This window comes from Heteronotia binoei, chromosome 16 (assembly GCF_032191835.1).
Source record: "Heteronotia binoei isolate CCM8104 ecotype False Entrance Well chromosome 16, APGP_CSIRO_Hbin_v1, whole genome shotgun sequence".
Lineage (NCBI taxonomy): Eukaryota > Metazoa > Chordata > Lepidosauria > Squamata > Gekkonidae > Heteronotia > Heteronotia binoei.
In genome coordinates, this window is record NC_083238.1 from 52,097,973 (window position 1) to 52,120,079 (window position 22,107).

Below are 22,107 nucleotides of genomic sequence, written 5' to 3' on the forward strand. Positions count from 1 at the left end.
ATAATATAATATCTCTAGATCAGAGCTAGATCTGGGAAAGACAGAGGGCAAAAGAAGAAGGGGGCGGCAAAAGCTGAGATGGCTGGACAGCGTTACTGATGTAACAAACATGAATTTGAGCAGGCTTCGGAGAATGGATGAAGACAGGAGGGCCTGGCGTGACCTTGTCCATGGGGTCGCAAAGCATCGGACTCGACTGTGCAACTGAACAACAACAACAAGATCAAAGCTGTAGATGCATCAGCGATGCATGAAAGTTTGGGACTATTTCTTATTAGATAAAATTATTGATTCGGTTATACGGTATGAGAGCATCCGTACTACACATCATTTAATGATTAAACGGTCTGTACGGTTGAATGCTTTCCCCAACTATTTACCTAGCTCCTGCCAATTATCAAACCGAAACCACAATCTTTTTCTTTTTCATTAATCTATACCAGGGGTGGCCAAACTTGCTTAACTTAAGAGCCACATAGAATAAACATCAGATGTCTGAGAGCCGCAAGACATAAAGTCAGATGTTGGTTGGTTGGTTGGTTGGTTGGTTGGTTGGTAGGAAGGAAGGAAGGAAGGAAGGAAGGAAGGAAGGAAGGAAGGAAGGAAGGAAGGAAGGAAGGAAGGAAGGAAGGAAGGAAGGAAGGAAAACAAATAAATGGGGAGAGAGAGGTAGAAAGAAAGCAACTTTAACTTTAACGGCATTCTCCAAGCCAACAGTTGGTTTGGCTTGGAGAAGTGATTTAAAGAGACAAATGCCTTCTCCAAGCTGGTTGGCAGGGTGGTAGGGCCTTCGAGAGCCACACAATATCTGTGAAAGAACCACATGTGGCTCCCGAGCCACAGTTTGGCTACCCTTGATCTATACAAATATTCTAAATTTATTATCTGAGCATAACCTGACAGTATTATTGTATAATTGAGAGTTATCCAACGTTAACTGTTTAATTTATTCAGCCTTCGTACCTCTATACCATTTCAGACGTTTCATTTTGAAATATTATCGTAAGGCTGTATTGTTGAAACCTTCCTTGAACAAACTGTTTAATTTGAAAAAAAAAGAAGATAACTGATATTGGCAAACGAAACGTTATTTCTAAAATCTGTTTTGCTAAAAGCGACACGGGGAAAAAGGATTCTGCAATTTTTTTGAATTAAACTCTTGCCAAATATGTTCCCAAGAAGGGATCATTAGATTACACACCGCGATGCCATTTTCATACATTTTCCAACCATCATACGAAATGGAAAGGTTTCTCACCTGTCTCCCTCGCTGAATCACTCTCGATTTATATTACAAAGGAATTGCATGTTGGCTGCTTATTTTCCACAGTCGTGACAACCAAAAATTTTATTAGGTCAGCATAGATTCTTTGGTTACAAAGGATTTATTTGCTCTATAAAGTATCCCCCCCCCCCAAAAAAAATGAATAGCTTTGGAGTTCTCTCATTCCATAATAATTGTTTTAAAGCTATTCTAAGTTCCTAGCAGCATTGTAGGTGGCTCTTGATCATGAATTGTTTTTTGTACATGCTAGGGAGTTCAAAGAGCCCCGTGGCACAGAGTGGTAAAGCTGCGCAGTCTGAGCTCTCTGCTCACGACCTGAGTTTGATCCCGGCGGAAGCTGGGTTCAGGTAGCCGGCTCCAAGTCGACTCCGCCTTCCATCCTTCCAAGGTCGGTAAAATGAGCACCCAGCTTATCACCCCGTAAAAAGTCTGCTGTGAAAATGTTGTGAAAAGCAACGTCACCCCAGAGTCGAAAACGACTGGTGCTTGCACAGGGGATGACCTTTTTTTTAGGGAGTTCTTCTGAATTATTTGTTTAAAAATATCAAAACCAGGGGTGGCCAAACTGCAACTCGGGAGCTACATGTGGTTCTTTCACACATATTGTGTGGCTCTCAAAGCCAGCTGGCAGATGGCATTTAAAGTTAAAGTTGCTTTCTTCCACCTCTCTCTCCCCCCATCTATTTCTTTCCTTCTTTCCTTCCTCCCTCCCTCCCCCCTCCCTCCCTTCCTTCCAACATGTGACACTCATGTTTTACAGCTCTCAAACATCTGACATGTGCAATTGAGAGCCTGGCAAAGTAAGCTATCCTTCCCCCCCTCCTCTACAAGGGAGGAGCCTCAGTCAATGGAGAACATAGAGACTTTGCTCTGTAGCTCTTCTGTGACTGAGCAAGCTTGGCTAAAGGAAGCAAGAGAGAGGGAGAAGGAAGCAGACAACAGCCAGTTGCACAGGGGCCTGATAGGAGTCCTTCGGGGGCCTGATTTGGCTCCCAGGGTCACATGCTTGACACCCCTGATCTAAGCGGTGACAGCCCAGTAATCTCTCTTGACGGTTACAAACACCTATTAGTAGAGCAAAACAGCTACATTTGGGTGTCAGACCCCTCTATATCGTGAGCTTATCGAGAAGCGGGAGCCAGCAACAGGTCTCTGCAAAGTGACGCGACAGTCTGTTTTCAGCTGAGGAGAAAACACGAGGGCGCACAGCTAGTCCTGGTGCAACCGTACCTTTCTTGCACATCCGAAGGCACGACTTCCTGGAGGTGAAGTTGTTGACGTTCCCGCCGCAACCGCTGTAGCGGAAAGGATGGCATTTCCCAGTCGTGTGATTGTAGAAGAACCTTTTCTCATTGGCTCTGCAGAAACCTCTATCCATCGGCGTCACACAAAACGAGGGCACCACAGCCAAGTCTAGGCATACCAAGAAAACATTGCAAGAGAACATTCAAGATTATTTAATGCTGCTGTAGACGTGCGGTCTGCTCAAAAATACACCCATGAAACCATCTGCTTGGGCTCCTATCTAACCGCCCTTGTGGAGACGGGTGATCCGGTGCCCACACAATACCCCCAGCTCCAGAAGTGCTTCCCTGCTTACTCCAAAGAAAGCAGCTCTATTTGAATGGAGAAAGAATTGCCCTTACCACAGATGCGTTCAGACTCATTTGCTCTGTATTTTTGGGTTTCGATTCTGCGAATTTTCATGATCGATTGCACGCAAGTGGCTATAACCGGTGCTCCCTCTAAGCTGAGTTAGTGTGTGCTAGCTCCCAGGTATTTAGCCTCCAGCTCACACATTTTTGTCTTGGCACAGGAAGGACGGACCCAGAACACACTAATTGATGCAGGAGCTCACGACTTTAATGCCAGGAGCTCACAAAGTAGAATTTTCGCTCACAAGACTCTGCAGCTTAGAGGGAACGTTATAACCAGGATTTTTTTTGAGCAGGAATGCAGTTCCAGCTGGTTTGGTGTCAGCGGGTGTGGCCTAATATGCAAATGAGTTCCTGCTGGGCTTTTTCTACAAAAAGTCCTGCGTGAAACAATGGTGAAATCAGGGGGTGTGGCCTAATATGCAAATAAGTTCCTGCTGGGCCTTTTCTACAAAAAGGTTCTGCGTGAAACAATGGTGACATTGGGGGTATGGCCTAATATGCAAATGAGTTCCTGCTGGGCTTTCTCTATCCAAAAGGCCCTGGTTATAACACTGTTCTTCTGTAAATAATAACGGTTTGGATCCCGTCAGCTTGATTGTTCAACCTTACTGATTTCTACTTACTACAGCCTCCCTCTCACAAGGCTTTTGCTCATGCTGGTCCCATGATCTCCAGCATAACCTTTCCATATGTTCCCTCTAAGCTGAGTTAGCGTGAGCTAGCTCACAGTGTCTTAGCCTCCAGCTCACACATTCTTGTCTTAGCTCAGGAAAAATGGCCCCAGAGAAAACTAATTTATGCAGTCGCTCACAACTTTAATGCTATTAGTTCACAAAGGAGAATTTTTGCTCACAAGACTCCACAGCTTGGGAAAAGGCCCTGGGCCGGATGCCATAGAGCAGGGGTATCAAACACACAGCCTGGGAGCCAAATCAGGCCCCCGGAAGGCTGCTATCAGGTCCCCGAGCAACTGGCTCTCATCTGCTTCCTTCTCCCTCTCTCTTGCATCCTTCTTCATCTGAACTTGCTTTGGAGAGCAAAACTTTGATTTTCTCCATTGGCTGAGGCTCCTCCCCCTCCTGGTCCTCTGGGGAAGGAAGGAAAGAGCCAGAGCTTCCTTTGCCCAGTTCCCTGGATCCCATTGGAGAAATACAAAGAGAGCACCTTTAAGACCAACGAGTGCTAATGTTTTAAGCATGTTTTATTTTAAGGGTTTAAAAAAAAAATCTTTAGTTGTTTTTGTCTGTTTCCTTTAAAAAGTTTGCTTCTCTGTTACCTAATCTTAAACAGGTACACACCTGGCCTGCCCCGATACAGCCCGGCCCGGCCCGACAAGGCCTTGTTTGTGTCAGATCTTGCCTTCATGAGTTTGACACCCCTGGCTTCACAGCTGGGTCATATCCTACCATTTTTTCTCCTCAGCTCATCCAAGCCCCCCTTTTCACTGCATGCTGCATCCTCTATAGCAGGGGTAGCCAAATGGCGGCTCAGGAGCCACATGTGGCTCTTTCACATATATTGTGTGGCTCTCCAAGCCCCACCCCCGTCCGCTTTTCTTTCTTTAAGTCACTTGTCCAAGCCAAACCAGCTGGAAGCTTGGAGAATGTATTTAAAGTTGCTTTCTTTTCACCTCTCCCTTCCCCATCTAATTTCTTTCCTTCCTTCCTTCCTTCCTTCCTTCCTTCCTTCTTCCCTTCATCCATTCCTCCCTCCCTCCCTTCCTTCTTTCCTGTTCTCAAACACCTGAAGTTCATGTCTTGTGGCTCTCAGACATCTGATGTTTATTCAATGTGGCTCTTACATTCAAGGCCGGCCCTAGGATGCATGATGCCCCAGGCAAGCGCCCTGCCTCCTGGCACCCTTCTGTCACAGCCCCCTCCCTCCACGGGGCCATTCTCCATGGCCCCCTCCCAAGCACGACAAGGCTGCCTCAAAGCTGGTAGGGCCCAGCCTCGTCGCGGCGAGTTTTGGGAGGTGAGCAGAGCACGGTGGAAGGGGAGGGAAGAGAGGGGGCTGTGATGGCTGGCAGTAGCTGCGGCGGTGGTGAGCTTGGGGGGCGGATGAAGCGCAGCAGAAGGGAAGGGAGGGGGCTGGTGGTGGCTCACAGCAGCAGCGGCAGGAGGGAGAGAGGCACACTAGGCAGTTGTCTTGGGCACCCAGGAGGGGGAGTCCAATTTGGAGCCCCCCTCCCGGCACCCTAGGCATCCACCTAATTTGCCTAGTGGGCGAGCCGACCTTGCTTACATTAAGCAAGTTTGGCCACCCCTGCTGTATAGCTTTGGCCCAGGCGGGTCCCACAGTCCCTGGCACACTTCATCCAGTGGGCTTTTCTACTGCTTTTGCCAGCTGAAAAAATGGTGGGATGCATCTTGGGTTGCCAGAGCCCTGCCAGAGGCGGGGGGCCACCACTTTGGCAGGGCTTTTCCCTGCAGTCAGTCAGCTGCCTGGTGAGGAGAAATCCTGCCCCCAACTGCCCCGCAAGGTGACATGATGACATCACCTGGAAGTGATGTCATTGCATTGCCGATGCCGCACAGCAGTGCTCTAGTTTTTCAGCAAAACTCTATGGTAAATCGGCAACAAACCATAAAATGTTGCCCCAAAACTGGCTCAATCACCCCCCCAGACACACACACACATACCATTGGCAACATGATAATTTCACTTCCAGAAGATCCTGGAAAGGACTCAGGATTCCCCAACTGGCTGGAAGGTAGGTCCAGACAACTCCCAACATGGTTCATAGTCACGATGGTGGATTACTACTAAATATTGTATAATAGTTGTATAATGGAAAACTTAGGATGGTTTTGTATAAACAATAAAAACTTTTATCCGGGAGAACCGGGTTTGATTTTCCACTCCTCCACTTTCAGCTGCTGGAATGGCCTTGGGTCAGCCAGAGCTCTTGCAGGTCCTTGAAAGGGCAGCTGCTAGGAGAGCTGTCTCAGCCCCATCCACCTCACAGGGTGTCTGTTGTGGGGGAAGAAGGTAAAGGAGATTGTGAGCTGCTCTGAGACTCTGAGATTCAGAGTGGAGGGCAGGATGCAAATCCAATATCATCTTCTTCTTCTTATGGTCCATCAGTGCTATTAGCCATAAGGTATAGATGGAATACTATGTCTGGGGCTGTGATGCTCTGTATTCTCAGTGCCTGGAGGGCCACAGTAGGCTTCTGGTGTTCTGGCCCTGCTAGCTGGGTTTTGGCCACTTTGTGACACAGAGGGTTGGACTGGATGGGCCATTGGGCTGATCCAACATGGCTTCTCCTATGTTCTTGTTGTAAGAGGCACCAAGAATACAGAGCATCACTGCCCCAGACAGAGAGTTCCAACAATAAACTGTGACTAATAGCCACTGATGGACCTCTGCTCCATATTTTTATCCAATCCCCTCCTGAAGCTATCAATGCTAGCAGCCGCCACCACCTTCTGTGGCAGTGAATTCCCCATGTTAATCACCCCTTTGGGTGAAGAAGGACTTCCTTCTATCCATTCTAACCTATCTGCTCAGCAATTTCATGGAATGCCCATAAGTTCTCGTATTGTGAGAAAGGGAGAACAGTCCTTCTTTCTCTACCTTCTCTATCCAATGCATAATCTTGTAAACCTCTATCATGTCACCCCGCAGTTGTCGTCTCTCCAAGCTAAAGAGCCCAAAGCGCTTTAACCTTTCTTCATAGGGAAAGTGTTCCAACCCTTTAATCATTCTAGTTGCTCATACAGTTCCATTGTAAGCCATTGTTCCTTCTTATAATACTCCACTGGCTCAATCTTGTCAAATCTCAGAAGCTAAACAGGATCTGCCTTGGTTAGTATTTGGATGGGAGACCACCAAGGAAGTCCAGGGCCACTCTGCAGAGGAAGGCAATGGCAAACCACCTCCGTTTCATCTCTTGCCTTCTAAACCCTATGGGGTCACCATGAGTCAGCTGCAAGCTGATGGCACTTTTCACCACCATCAGACATTGTGGTATAGCCCTCTCAGGGCATGCAGTGTGACTGGATTATCTTCAAGATGGACGGCCATATTCCATGCTGTGCTGCGTGATTGTTTTTGAGGTATTGTGTGCTGAAAGACGGCATAATTCGGAAAAGAAAACGACATTTCCCAAGTAAGATACAAACATAAGCTTTATTAAGGAAATCTTAAGACGGCCCTCGTGTGCGCTCCTCGTTCGTTAGCCAGCCTCCACAAACTACCTGCCAGCTCCCAGAAGCACATCTGAGGGCAGAGACAAAGGGTCACCAGAAAGACTTGGTGAAAATCAGCAGTCTTCTCCCAGCGGTTTCTTTCTCTCTCCTGCACAACTGTGGATTATAAAAACGACAAAGCTTGAAGTGGCCCGACAGAGACATTGCACAGAGAAATACTTGGAAGTAAGCCTTCCAAGAGCAGAGCAGAAATCAGTAAAATTTCGAATTTTAAAAACAACAACCCCGTTTTGTCCAAGTGCTTACCTAATCCGTCTTTAAATGTGTGATGTGCATATTTCACTAACGGACCTGTCGTTCCAAGGTCAGGATTCATTATCCATCTACCTAAGGAGATACCTTAGAAAAGATCATGGCTCAGTGGTAGAGCATCTGCTCAGCATGCAGAAGGTTTCAGGTTCAATCCCCGACTTTGCCAGTTATAAAGATGAGGCACTAAGTGATGGGAAAGACCTTGTCCTGAGACCCTGGAGAGCCATGACTAGTCTGAGTGGACAGTACTGATCTTGATGGACCAATGGTCTGATTCAGTGTAAGGCAGAGCTTCATGTGCTCTTTAGGACCACGCAGCCGCCCCCCCCCCCCTTAACATGTGTCCATCACTTCATTTCTTTGAAATATGAAGCCGCTACAAGCTTTGAAATGATCCACATCTATAAAAGGTCTTCTGGGAAAACTTCATAAAATTTTGATGGGTCTAGATTCCTCTCCATTACATTATCAAAGAGCTTTGGGAAGAAGATCTTAACAAAATAATTTCTTCTACCTCACGGCTAAAAATCTGGAACTCTCCAACAAACTCTTTGTCCGTTTTTTTAATATTAGGATGCAACTTTTCATGACCGTGTCACGCTGGTATTATTCCCCTAGGAAACTACATCAGATTAATCCTCCTCTCAGTTCACATTGCTGGAAAAACTGTGGACTTGTAGGCACTTATCTTCGCTGTTGGTGGGAATGACCCATCATTCAACAATTCTGGCTTGATGTTTTGAAACAAATCTCACTTATTACATCACAATCCTTAAATATTGCCTAAACTTCTGCTATTAGATCTGTGGGAGGAGTCAACCTCAAATATTCATCATAAAAAGCTTATCCGCATTCTACTAGCTGCTGCACATCTCACAATCTCATCAGTGTGGAAGTCTTCTTCGCCTCCAAATCAACAAGTCTGGTTTGACAAAATCTGGGATCCATTTGTTAAGCAGAAAATCTCAACAATTGTGGACCATGTTCATTTGGATATAGCAAATTTGTTTCTATTTGGGCTCCAGTTTTGGATTTTTATGTCCAGATATAATTTTCCTCCATCTAACAGTACATATCATCCTTGGCTCTATTTTTAATTTATTTTTATTTTATTTTTGGCACAGGATTTCCCACTACTGAGTTTAAGGTCTCTTATTTTTTAGGTAAGAGCTCCGCGGTGCAGAGTAAAGCTGCAGTACTGCAGTCCTAAGCTCTGCTCACGACCTGAGTTCGATCCCTGACGGAAGCTGGGTTTTCAGGTAGCCGGCTCGAGGTTGACTCAGCCTTCCATCCTCCCGAGGTCGGTCAAATGAGTCCTCAACTTGCTGGGGGGAAAGTGTAGATGACTGGGGAAGGCAATGGCAAACCACCCCGTAAAAAGTCTGCCGTGAAAACATTGTAAAAGCAACGTCACCCCAGAGTCGGAAATGACTGGTGCTTGCACAGGGGACCTTTGCTTTTTCCTTATTCTTATGGTACCTTAAATAGGTTAATGGTTGGTAATCACAGGTTAATACATTGGTAATTGTACAGATATTCCTCCCCCCCTCACTTGTGGTTATTATATTTGTATGCTTGCTATTTATACATTTGCCCTTTTTTGGGTTGTTATACTGCATTCTTGACTCTTTTCGTTGTGATGATCGCTTTGTGAATAAAAAAAGTCTGCTTTTATTGAAAAGAAAAAGGAATAGGATGTCGCATGGAAAAGCTGGGAGGAGCTGCAGTTGTGGCTCAGCGGTAGAGCACCCGCTTGGCATGCGGAAGGCTGCAGGTTCACGCCCTGGGAGTTCCAGTGAAAAGGGACCTCATGCGACACGCTTGTGAAAGCCCAGCGTGGATGCCATTCAGACCACTGGAACTGTATGCAGGGCGAGGCTAATCAGTGGCAGTTTCTTATGACTCAGTTTGCTCCCCTGCCAGCACTTGCCCTTCCAGAAACAGAAGCAACCAAAGGATCCTCTCCATGACACCATATTGGACTAGAGTGGCACATGCTACAGTGGGCCTCACGCCACCTGTGTGCATGGTTATAGGATGGGCGAGACTTGTCTTAGCAGCAGTATGTGCAAAAAGGATCTAGGGGTCTTTGTGTGATGCGGCGGCTAAAAGGGCAAATGCCATTTTGGGCTGTATCGACAGAAGTATAGCGTCCAGATCACGTGATGTGATGGTATCGCTTTACTCTGCTCTTGTAAGACCTCACCTGGAATATTGTGTTCCGTTTTGGGCACCACATTTTAAGAAGGATATAGACAAGCTGGAATGGGTCCAGAGGAGGGTGATGAAGATGGTGAAGGGGCTGGAGACCCAGTCCTATGAGGAAAGGTTGAAGGAGCTGGGGATGTTTAGCCTGGAGAGGAAGTGGCTGAGAGGTGATATGATCACCATCTTCCTTGAAAGGCTGTCATATAGAGGATGGGATGGAATTGTTTTCTGTGGCTGCAGAAGGTAGAACCAGAACCAATGGTCTGAAATTAAATCAGAAGAGTTTCCGGCTCAACATTAGGAAGAACTTCCTGACCGTTAGAGAGGTTCCTCAGTGGAACAGGCTTCCTCCTTGAGAGGCGGTGGGCTCTCCTTCCTTGGAGGTTTTTAAGCGGAGGCTGGATGGCCGTCTGACAGCAGTGAGGATCCTGTGAATTTAGGGGGAGGTATTTGTGAGTTTCCTGCATTGTGCAGAGGGTTGGACTGGATGACCCTGGAGGTCCCTTCCAACTCTATGATTCTATGCTTCTAAGTCAAAAGGTGTCCTCAGCAGGGGTCATGTTGTAGAAAAAGAGGTGCCGGAGCTCATTAGCGCAACTCATTGACATGACTCCTTTGCATATGCCCCAGACCCCTGACATCACCGGAAGGTGTACTCAATTATAGCAGGTCAGCATCTTCTTTAAACGCTTCTTGAATTAGAATGGTCATAAGAAAACCTGACTTCCCATCATACTTTTTAAACTACTTTCTCCTATGCGGCCACAGTGGCATGATGAAGATTTCCATTCGTCTGTTCTCTATGTTTTGGTTGTTTTCCCATTTTTTGTAGAGGGAAATATTAGAAAGTTTGTCAAATCTTAAAGTTCACGGGGGGCGTTGAACACTGGAGCCCAAAAGTAAGTTTATTGGGGGTGGGGTGGTGGGGAGTAAGAAAGAAAGAGCACAATAAATTTCAGAGGTTCTGGAGCTCTGCTCCTGTGAGCTCCAGCCCAAAATGAAGCCTGATCCTCGGTAAGTGCACAACTTGCTTTGCCATTTTGGATAATCTCATCTAAAATGGTCAACCTGTTTTATGGATAGTAGCCATGCTGGCCTGTGGTAGAAGAGAAACATTTGAGCCCAGTAGCACCTTCAGAAGGAACAAGATTTCCAGAGTATCAGCCTTTACAGAGTCGAAGCTCCCTTCAGCTGACACAAATAGTCCTGAAGGCTCAGGAGTCTCTTTGACTCTTGAAAGCTTCTACTCTGGAAATCTTTAGGGTTCTACTGGACTTGAAGCTTAGGGTTGCCAAAGCCCAGATGTGGGTGGGGGTCTCCTGGTTTTGTGTGCTCCTCTCCCTCCCCAAATAACCCCCCCCCCCTTTTACTGGGAGTAACCCAGAAACCATCACAATGTGCCTATGAAAACTGGAAGTGATATAGGTATGTCAGGAACCTTGCGAGGTGACACTCTGGTTTTTGGGCAAAATTCTATTTGAAGCTAAATGTACCATAGAGTTTTGCCCCCAAACCAGAGTGTCACCCCCTGAAATCCCTGAGGTATCTACATCGTTTCCAGTTTACGTAAGCATGTCTCAATACACCTCTCCGCTTCCAGAAAATCCTTTCCTCTCCCCCAATCAGGGGTCATTTCATAGAAAAAGAGGTACCGGAGCTCATTGGCACAACTCATTTGCCCTGAGCCACCTAGTGGGAAGGGCGGGATATAAATCTTAGATAAATAAAAAAAAATAAAAATAAAAATATACCACATACTCCTGACATCACCGGAGGGTGTACTCAATTATATTAGTTCAGCATCTACCTTCAAATGCTTCTTGAACTAAAATTGTCATAATGAAACCTGACTCCCATCATACTTTTAAATTACTTCTCCTCTGTGGCCACAGTCACCTGAGGAAGATTTCCATCTGTCTGCTTGATATGTTTTGGTTATTTCCCCATTTTTTTGTGAGGGGAAATATTAGAAAGCTTGTCATATCTTAGAGTTTAGCGAAATTCTCACGAGGTGGGTTTTTTTTTTTTGAACAATGGACCCCAGAAGCAAGTTTTTTGGGGGGAGGGGTTAAGAAAGAACGAGCACAATAAAATTGTAGAACTCCGCCCTGTGACCTCCTGCCCAAAATGAGGCCAGCCCCCAATGGTGTGACAATCAGACCTGGCAACCCTAATCATAGAATGTTTGGTGTAGTGGTTAAGTGCGCAGACTCTTATCTGGGAGAACCGGGTTTGATTCCCCACTCCTCCACTTGCACCTGCTGGAATGGCCTTGGGTCAGCCATAGCTCTGGCAGAGGTTGTCCTTGAAAGCGCAGCTGCTGTGAGAGCTGTCTCCAGCCCCCACACCTCACAGGGTATCTGTTGTGGGTGAGGAAGGTAAAGGAAATTGTGAGCTGCTCTGAGGCTCTTTGGAGTGGAGGGCGGGATATAAATCCAATATCATCATCATCTTCTTCTTCTTTTCTTCTTCGTTTTATGGACCATCATTTCTTGACAAGAGCAGTTTGCTTAACAAGGGGCTTTTCATGAAAGCAGCCAAAATGGAACTCAACTGGAATAAATTTAAGCCTTATGTGGGAGCTGAAGGGTTCCCAGACCCTCAAAAACTATCCATTAAGAAATACTGACCTCTCCATGTTTGCACTCCACACCTTAATTACCGTGAACTAAATAAGTATTGCCCTTTAGAGAGAAGAAGCCATTTCCCCTTTCGTTTACTTTATCTCAATGACGTTAGCATTCAGGGTGTGCCCTACGCGGTTTCATACACATCAGATGAAGAGGCAGGAAGAGGAAAACTCTGAACACAAAACACGCTTTAGAAACAAATCTCGCTATTCATATTTTTACATCCCTCCTTGTCATTCAACAGCTTTAAAATAATTTGCCATCTTCATTACGACGAAGCAGGCTGGAGAAAAGTCTGCGTTTGTTTAACAAAAGGCTTTTGATACGTACCCTGCTTCACAGCCGGGGAGCTGTTATTGACCATGCTCAGAAGGGTCTCCTTTTCTTCCTCCATCTGCAGTGAATTGGCTGAAGGGCAGAAGGGAAAGGGGAAATGATCAAAGCGATCGGAAGAGCGGGCAAAGAAAACTCTCATCGACTGACATTTGCTGATGAACAGTTCATTGCTGAAGCAGCCAGACCACATTATTGCAAAATAATAAAACATAATAGGCTTTGTGTTTAACAATATGGCACTTGGTTTCGGTGCTGTTCATAAAGCCTCTTCCACGGGGGATTAGTGACGACAGTTTTTCTTTAGTACTGGCCTCAGAGTCGCACAAGAAATAGAGTAGCTATACTGTTTTCATCTGGAAATGAACAATTTCAGATGGAAGGTGGGGACATGCAGGTATATGTATGTATGTGTGTGTGTGCATATATACAGGCAGGGCTTTGCTTGTAGAAAAAGCCCAGCAGAAACTCATTTGCATATCAGGCCACACCCCCTGACATCACCATTGTTCCATACAGCACTTTGTAGGAAAAGCCCAGCAAGAACTCATTTGCATATTAGGCCACAACCCCTGATGTCACCATTGTTCCACACAGCACCTTTTTGTAGGAAAAGCCCAGCAGGAGCTTATTTGCATATTTGGCCACATCCCCTGATGCCAAGCCAGCTGGAACTGTGTTCCTGCTCAAAAAAAGCCCTGAGGGTTTTTTAAAAGCAAGAATGCACAGGAACGCAGTTCTGGTTGGTCTGGAATCAGGGGTGTGGCCTAATAGACTTCCTGCTGGGGGTTTTTTCCCCCTACAAAAAGCCCTGTGTGAAACAATGGTGATGTCAGGGGCAGTGTTCCCTCAAAGCTGAGTTAATGTGAGCTAGCTCACACATTTTTGTCTTAGCTCAGGAAAAATGGCCCCAGAGCGAAGTGATTTATGCGGTAGCTCACAACTTTATTGCCTGTAGCTCACAACTCACAAAGTAGAATTTTTGCTCTTAAGACTCAACCGCTTAGAGGGAACATTAGACAGGGGGTGTGGCCTGCTATGCAAATAGGTTCCTGCTGGGCTTTTCTTACAATAAAACCTTGTGTGGCACAATGGTGATGTCAGGGGGTGTGGTCTGATATGCAAATGAGTTCCTGCTGAGCTTTTCCTACAAAAAAGCCTCGTTTGGGTGTGTGTGTTGGTGTAGTGGTTAAAGTGTTGAATTAGGATTTAGGGGACCCAGGTTTGAGTCCTGCTCTGCCATGGAAGTTTGTTGGGTGGCCTTGGGACTAACCCACTTCACAGGGGTGCTGTGAGGAGAGAGGAATGCTGCACGCCACTTTAGGGGAAAAGGTGGAGGATAAATAAAGTAAATGAATAAATGTGTCTGCCTATGGAAAGTTCGCATGATAGGGTGAAGACTGTAGCCTTTCTTGCCAGCTTCTGACATGCCTGGAAGAAGCATTCAAATATTATTTCTATTTATACTATCACAGACAAGATTTTCGCCCCGCCTTTCTGCCCCCTAAGACCATCAAACAAAATAACCAATGGCAACGCAGTATATCCAGAATTCTAAAAAAACTGTGTCAAAAATACAAAATACAATTTACAAATGTTACAAAATTTTATATAATATGTTGTGCAATAGCATCCAAAAATCATTCCAGTAACATGAATCAGGTTGTAATATGTGTTATATTTTATTGTTTAATTTTGTCTAATTTGGATTATCGTTCATTGTATTATTGCTGTCGCATTTGGTCTTATTATATAGTTGGCTGCAAATGCAGCGGAACGCCATTTAAGCCGGTGATTGCGTGAAGGCAAGATTTTCTCCTTCGGAAACCGACATCAGTGGAAGGACTCAGTTTGGAATTTACTTCTGAGTAGTAATACTCCCTATAGACTTTTTTGGAAATTTCTGGAATCATCCTTGAGAATTGTATTTGTGTTTGGGACTTTATGCTCTCTATGCAATTCATGTTTTTGGAATGATTTTTGGATGCTATTGCACAACGTATTATATAAAAATTTGTAAAATTTGTAAATTGTATTTTGTATTTTTGACACAGTTGTTTTTTAGAATTCCCTACGACCATCAAGGCAGCTCACAACTTTGGTGTAGTGGTTAAGTGTGCGGACTCTTATCTGGGAGAACCAGGTTTGAGAGCTAGTTTGGTGTAGTGGTTAAGTGTGCGGACTCTTATCTGGGAGAACCAGGTTTGATTCCCCACTCCTCCACTTGCACCTGCTAGCATGGCCTTGGGTCAGCCATGGCTCTGGCAGAGGTTGTCCTTGAAAGGGCAGCTGCTGGGAGAGCCCTCTCCAGCCCCGCCCACCTCACAGGGTGTCTGTTGTGGGGGAGGAAGGTAAAGGAGATTGTGAGCCGCTCTGAGACTCTTCGGAGTGGAGGGCGGGATATAAATCCAATATCTTCTTCTTCTTAAAATCTTATCTTGAAAGTCATTAATACCAAACACGCACGTACATTGTAGCTCCATGCTGGTGGAACGAACTCCCAGAGGAGGTTAGGGCCCTGTGAGAGCTCACACAGTTCCGTGGGGCCTGTAAGACGGTGCTCTTCCAACCAGCCATTTATAAATTAAGATCACAGGCTACAGCAGACTCTGCAACATCTGGACTACCTCTAGCATGAACCTAAGATCTGTTTCTATATCCAGCTGGAACAGCAGAACAGTAAAACGTGATATAAAAACAGATCAGGCAGTACCCAGCGTATCAAACAGATTGCTATCCAAAGATTCCTGTAGCACTGAAATGTTATGATTTTTTAAATGGTTTTTAGGATTGTATGTTTTTTTATGTCTTTTCATGTACTTTTATATTTCATGTATACACCCGAACATGTAAGCAGCCCTGAGTCCGCTCTGGTGGGGAGGGCGGGATATAAATCAAATAAATAAATTTAAGCCAGTTAAAGCCAGAGCTTAACATAAGTGCAGGAGATTAAAAAAACAGCAGTTGAAAACATCTGCACACTTAACCACTACACCAAACTGGCTCTGAAGTTGGCAGAGTCCTTCGAGTTATGACAACTGCACAAGATTTGGAAAAGGAAGAAAACAAAGATCCATCTATGACTAATCTTTTAGGGAAACGAAACAGAGAGCGCTGCAGGCAACCATTGCAAATGAAGCCGGGTTTTTTTCAGTATGCTTGACCGAATGGCCCAGATACACATTAACATCCAAGAACCAAGAGATACAACAAGACGTTAGATGTTACGAGTGAAGATGACTTACGGCTGCTCTGGCAGACGTCCTGGCACTCTTTCAAAGACTCAAAGTTGTTCTGGTTTCCCAGGCACCCACCGTACAGGAATTTTTCACACAGCTGAGACTCTGGGTTGTAGAAATACCTGGAGATCATTCCTCGGCAGATTCCAGGATCATTCTCCAAAAGGCAGAAAGAAGGTTTTTCTGTGAACAAAGATTGCTTCAGGGAAAAAAGGTTTTTCTTTTTCAATTACGCCTGTCTGAGATCCATTCGATCTTGACGGATGGCCTGACGAAGATGACCTTGTTTAGCAACAGCTCATCAGAAGTATTTTTATTTATTAATTATTATTTTTTTAATTTGGTAAATTTATATTCTGCCCTTTCCCAGAAGGGCTCAGGGTGGATCACATTCAAGTAAAACACAATAAAACCAATGAATACGATTAAAACAACAGCACAACACAGTATTATACTACAAAGGCAAGTGGGCGCATAGTGCAAATTGGAGTGTAATCATTCAGTGGCCCAGTTCAGATGATGGATCACTGTGGAGGAGGACAGCCGATTGTATAGGCAAAAAAGTGAAGGACGCCCACTTGCCTCAATTAAATGCCTGGCGGAACAGCTCCGTCTTACAGGCGCTACGGAAAGGTAACAAATCCGGTAGGGCCCGTATCCCCACAGGGAGCTGATTCCACCAGGTTGGGGCCAGGGCCGAGAAGGCAATAAAGTAAAGGACGTCCGCTTGCCTCAACTAAATGCCTGGTGGAACAGCTCTGTCCTACAGGCGCTACGGAAAGGTAACAAATCTGGTAGGGCCCGTATCCCCACAGGGAGCTGATTCTACCAGGTGACGAGATCGAGCCTGGTTGAGGCAAGACGGACATCCTTTGGGCCAGGGATGACCAGAAGATGTTGGTTGTTCGATCGCAGCAAACGTCAAGGCTCATACGGGGAGAGGTGGTCCCGCATGTATATCAGTCCCAGGCCACGTAAGGCTTTGAATGTCAATACTAAAATCCTGAAGTGTATCCGGTACTCAACTGGTAACCAGTGCAACTAGAATTTGAAGCCCTGAGTTGGATAGACGAGGCAAGCCCGATCTCGTCATGTCTCAGAACCTAATCAGGGTCGACTCTGGCCAGTACTTCGATGGGAGACCTCCTTGGAATACTGGAGCTTGGAGGCAGGGACAGGCTTTATGCAGCCCACCTTCTTGAATATACTCCAGGCCCCCAGTAAGGGTCAGTCAACAGAGGTCGTTGTGACTTCCAGGTGCACACATACGTGTGATCACACACACTTGTACACACTTCTGGGTCACCAAAAACAGAATTCTATTAGGATCCTTGTAGGATTTTATTTTATTTTATTATATCAGATTTATATCCTGCCCTCCCCTGACGGGCTCAGGGCAACTAACAACAACAAATTAAGCCACATAAAACATTAAAAACAAAATTCATAATAAAATCATTCATGTCTAAGAGAGCTGTATCATTAGGCTTTGAACTCATGAGTCGCAGTTCAGGCTTTTAATCCATCAGTTCCATCATGATTGTCACTTGCCTGATCACCCTGAAAGTCCCTGAAGGAGAAACAAATACAATCAGGCCTTTTGAGCAGGAACACACAGGAATGCAGTTCTGGCTGGCTTGGTGTTAGGAGGTGTGGCCTAATACACAAATGAGTTCCTGCTGGGCTTTTTCTACCAAAAAGCCCTGTGTGAAACAATGGTGACATCCAGGGGTGTGGCCTAATACACAAATGAGTTCCTGCTGGGCTTTTTCTACCAAAAAGCCCGGTGTGAAACAATCATGACATCCAGGGGTGTGGCCTAATATGCAAATGAGTTCCTGCTGGGCTTTTCCTGCCAAAAGCCCTTTGCGAAACAATGGTGACATCCGGGGTGTGGCCTAATACGCAAATGAGTTCCTGCTGGGCTTTTTCTTCCAAAAAGCTCTGTGTGAAACAATGGTGACATCCAGGGGTGTGGCCTAATACACAAATGAGTTCCTGCTGGGCTTTTTCTACCAAAAAGCCTGGTGTGAAACAATCATGACATCCAGGGGTGTGGCCTAATATGCAAATGAGTTCCTGCTGGGCTTTTCCTGCCAAAAGCCCTTCGCGAAACAATGGTGACATCCGGGGTGTGGCCTAATACGCAAATGAGTTCCTGCTGGGCTTTTTCTTCCAAAAAGCTCTGTGTGAAACAATGGTGACATCCAGGGGTGTGGCCTAATATGCAAATGAGTTCCTGCTGGGCTTTTTATGTTCTGTATTCTTGGTGCTTGGGGAGGGGGCAACAGTGGGAGGGCTTCTAGTGTCCTGGCCCCACTGGTGGACCTCCTGATGGCACCTGGTCTGGCCACTGTGTGTCACAGAGTGTTGGTCTGGATGGGCCATTGGCCTGATCCAGCATGGCTTCTCTTATGTTCTTATGTCTGGAACAGTGATATTCTGTATTCTTGGTGCTTGGGGAGGGGGCAACAGTGGGAGGGCTTCTAGTGTCCTGGCCCCACTGATGGACCTCCTGGTGGCACCTGGTTGTTTTTTTGACCACTGTGTGACACAGAGTGTTGGACTGGATGGGCCATTGGCCTGATCCAACATGGCTTCTCTTATGTTCTTAACTAATGGTTGAGGAGGTTCTGTTCCACTATGTCTGATGACGTGTGCATGAAGACCAAACCTTATACCTTGAATAAAACTTTGTTGGTCTTAAAGGTGCGACTGGACTCCAACTTTCTTCTGTTCCTTCAAATCGACTTCGCTACCCCACCCGAATCAGTTTTTAAAATCTATTTAATCTATTAATCATCTTTAATTAAAATTAAATTTAACCCATACCTGTTTATTTCTAAGAATTTACACACCCTTATGAGGCACCAGATCAAATCCTGGACCCCAGTATTCACCTAGTAGAATGGTCCCAATAATAATTGCCAGATCCTTTTTTGTAGCAGGAGCTCCTTTGCATATTAAGCCACACACCCCTGATGTAGCCAATCCTCCCGGAGCTTACAGGGCTCTTAGTACAAGGCCTACAGTAAGCTCCGGGAGGATTGGCTACATCAGGGGTGTGTGGCCTAATATGCAAAGGAGTTCCTGCAACAGAAGAAAGCTCTGATAATTGCCCAAGCACACATGTGCACAGGCGTCTGACATTTTAAAGAGGAATGCTCCTTTTGTCGGGGTACATGGCCTGGGACCTGCTTACCTCCGGGTCCACCTTTCCGCACATGAGCCTCAGAGAGGACTACGATCAAGCTCACAAAACCTCTTAATGATCTCCGGGTCAAAGGATGCTCGGCTGTCCACCACTAGGGCAAGAGTCTTTTTGGTGGCAGCCCCTACTCTCTGGAATGCTCTCCCGGAAGACATCAGGGCCCTGCAGGACTTGCCACAATTCCGCAGGGCCTGCAAGACAGAGCTGTTTAAACAGGCTTTCTACATCGACTGGAGGCGTCCAGTATCTCACCACCCCACAGCATGAATATCTTAATCTGACCCAAACAGAAATGCAAGGTACTCAATAACATCCAATAACATCACAGTAAGCAGCGCTAATCAAGAAGTAATAAGAACGCCATCCAGGGATTAACATTATATACGCTGAGATGTTTTAATAACTCATTGTGATTTTGTTGCAGTGTAATTTTATGTTGCTTTAAATGACGATAGCTGCCGTGAGCCCATCACCGGAAGGTGGGATACAAATATAATAAAATAAATAAATATATATACACATGTCGGTCATTTGGGTAACAGAATGCATACATACACCTGAACAAGGAAAGGTACACCTGCCTGCTACTGTAGGACGCATGGATTTTTACAAATATTTCCAACCTACCAGGTTGCATATTAGGCTACACACCCCTGATGTAACCAATCCTCCAAGAGCTTACAAAAAGGAGGTTTGTAAGCTCTTGGAGGATTGGCTACATAAGGGAGTGTCTAATAAGCAAAGGAGCTCCTGCTAGAAACCCACCCCTGCAGCCTACACAAGGGTAAGACAGTTGTGCATTTAATGAACCCTGGTATTTTTTTCCTCCTCAACTGAAAACTCAGAAAACTGGAAACACAGGGCGTTTTCGCACTGACTTTACTCCGGAGCGACGTCCCTCTTCACCGCGCAGCATCTGCGGGGATTTCGCACCAATTGCTCTGCAGAACCCGGAAGAGCCGCAAAGTCCCACGGCTTTTGTGTCGCAAATGTTAACTGTTTTTTTGGTGGTTTACATTTGCGACGCAAAAGCCGCGGGACTTTGCGGCTCTTCCGGGTTCTGCGGAGCAATTGGTGCGAAATCCGCGCAGATGCTGCGCGGTGAAGAGGGACGTCGCTCCGGAGTAAGGTCAGTGCGAAAACGCCCACAGAATCTTCCTAGATCTCAGCTGTGAAAGAAGCAATTTTTGTTTTAGTGGGAGGCAAAGAATCACCCTTTGGCACGGAGGTCAATACAATAATATTAACAGCAAATACCTTTCTTATTTTATTCATAGTGTTGAGTCCCCTCTGCTTTCACTTCATATCTTCTATGGAATCACTGAGGTCTATTTTGTTCTTAGCAGAAGGAAGGGAACACAAGTAGCTGTTGTTTTAGAAACTATTATGCCATCTGCTGGGTGATAATTGCAACAGTCTCAGAAATCACTGGATAAACCCATTATAGTTACTCAGCTCCACTACACCAGTCCTGGGGAATGATTTTTTTCGATTGCTGACAAATCTTATGAAACCAAATACCCTTCAGGTTGCAAATTACCTTTCTTAAATCTTGCTCTCTTTTTCTTTTCAGGCAAATCTGCAAATTGAAACAAACTATTGTAAGGGGGGGAAAAAGGCATGGAGATAAATTCATATTGAAGGGCAATGATTAGATTCTGTTTCCAGACTTCAGGACCCTAGACTGTTCTCCTGTGTTCTGCACCTATCTTAGACGTCTTTGCTTGGGAACACTGTACACAATGGCCAGCCACTTCTACTTCTCACTTGCCTTGAAAGCCTCTTAATGGGGTCCCCTTAAATCTTGGATGAAGGACCACCAAGGAAGGTTCTGCAGAGGAAGGCAATGGCCAGCCACCTCTGCTTCTCCCTTGCCTTGAAAGCCCCTTGCTGGAGGAGTGGGGAATCAAACCTGGTTCTTCCAGATAAGAGTCCGCGCACTTAACCACTACTCCAAAATGGCTCACCAAACTTATCAGATAAAACTTTCAGTAGGAAGCCCAGTCCCTTGTTTTCTCCCAAAGGAACTTCTTGAACTCAAAATAGAAATGTGTATCCATATGCTTTTTAATTAGAGACTGCATGTCCCAGATCCAAGCTCATCTTGAAGTACATTCCTGTATTTATATATGTGGAGCTTTGCTATACAAATATTTTGTGTGCGGTTTACTTCTGGGTTTTAATGTGGGATTTTACATGTATGTTGAGGTTTTTAAATGCAGGTCAGTAGGGTAAGACAGAAGGGGGGGATGGATGGATGACTGAAGTGTTTATGCCTGGATGGCAGCTGTGCTTTCAGGAGCTGAGTTGACTGGCTGGGGAAAAGACTACGTGTCCAGTAGAAAAAAAGCTGAGTGGGTAGAGAGTGACATGCTACTGTGAGAGAAACTTGTGTTCTTTGTGAAAATTATTAGCCTAAGAGGCAAGTGAGGAAAAAAGCCTTTAGAGCTAGGTCTATTTGAGGAATTGTGGAGAAAGAAAGAAAGAAAGAAAGAAAGAAAGAAAGAAAGAAAGAAAGAAAGAAAGAAAGAAAGAAAGAAAGAAAGAAAGAAAGGAAGGAAGGAAGGAAGGAAGGAAGGAAGGAAGGAAGGAAGGAAGGAAGGAAGGAAGGAAGGAAGGAAGGAAGGAAGGAAGGAAGAGTAGAGACTGGATTTATATTCTGCCCTTCGCTAGCCAAAGGAGTAAGAGCAGCTTACAAATCTCCTTTCCCTTCCCCTCCCCACAGCGGACAACCTGTGAGGTAGGTGGGGCTGAGAGAGCCCTCTCAGAACTGCTCTTGAGCAGAACAGCCTTAAGAGAACTTGTGACTGACCCAAGGTCATATCAGCAGGTATATGTGGAGGAGTGAGGAATCAAACCTGGATCTCCTGGATAAGAGTCCACCCACATAACCATTACACCAAGGAGAACTGTACTTGTCTGAAACCATTACGCTTATGAACTTTTTCAGTAAAGCTTATGTTTAAGAGAAAACAACTGTTTTATTTCGTGTAAAGCCCTCCCCCCTGTGCTAACCTCCTCTATGTGCTAACCTCCTCCACCCCCCAGGCTAACCATTCAGTCATTCCACCAAATAT

The 22,107-nt window shown here is 45.5% G+C and overlaps 1 protein-coding gene across 1 annotated transcript in view; it reads right to left on the bottom strand.

Moving 5' to 3' along the window:
• TFPI (tissue factor pathway inhibitor) overlaps positions 1 to 22,107 on the bottom strand; it is a 53,652-nt gene that overhangs the window by 398 nt on the left and 31,147 nt on the right. The window contains exons 4-7 of the mRNA XM_060256962.1: positions 20,571 to 20,609; positions 15,826 to 16,002; positions 12,578 to 12,655; positions 2,516 to 2,698 (exon numbers count right to left, since the gene is read on the bottom strand). Of these exons, the coding sequence (XP_060112945.1) occupies positions 2,516 to 2,698; positions 12,578 to 12,655; positions 15,826 to 16,002; positions 20,571 to 20,609 (477 nt within the window). The remainder of the gene's footprint in view (positions 1 to 2,515; positions 2,699 to 12,577; positions 12,656 to 15,825; positions 16,003 to 20,570; positions 20,610 to 22,107) is intronic.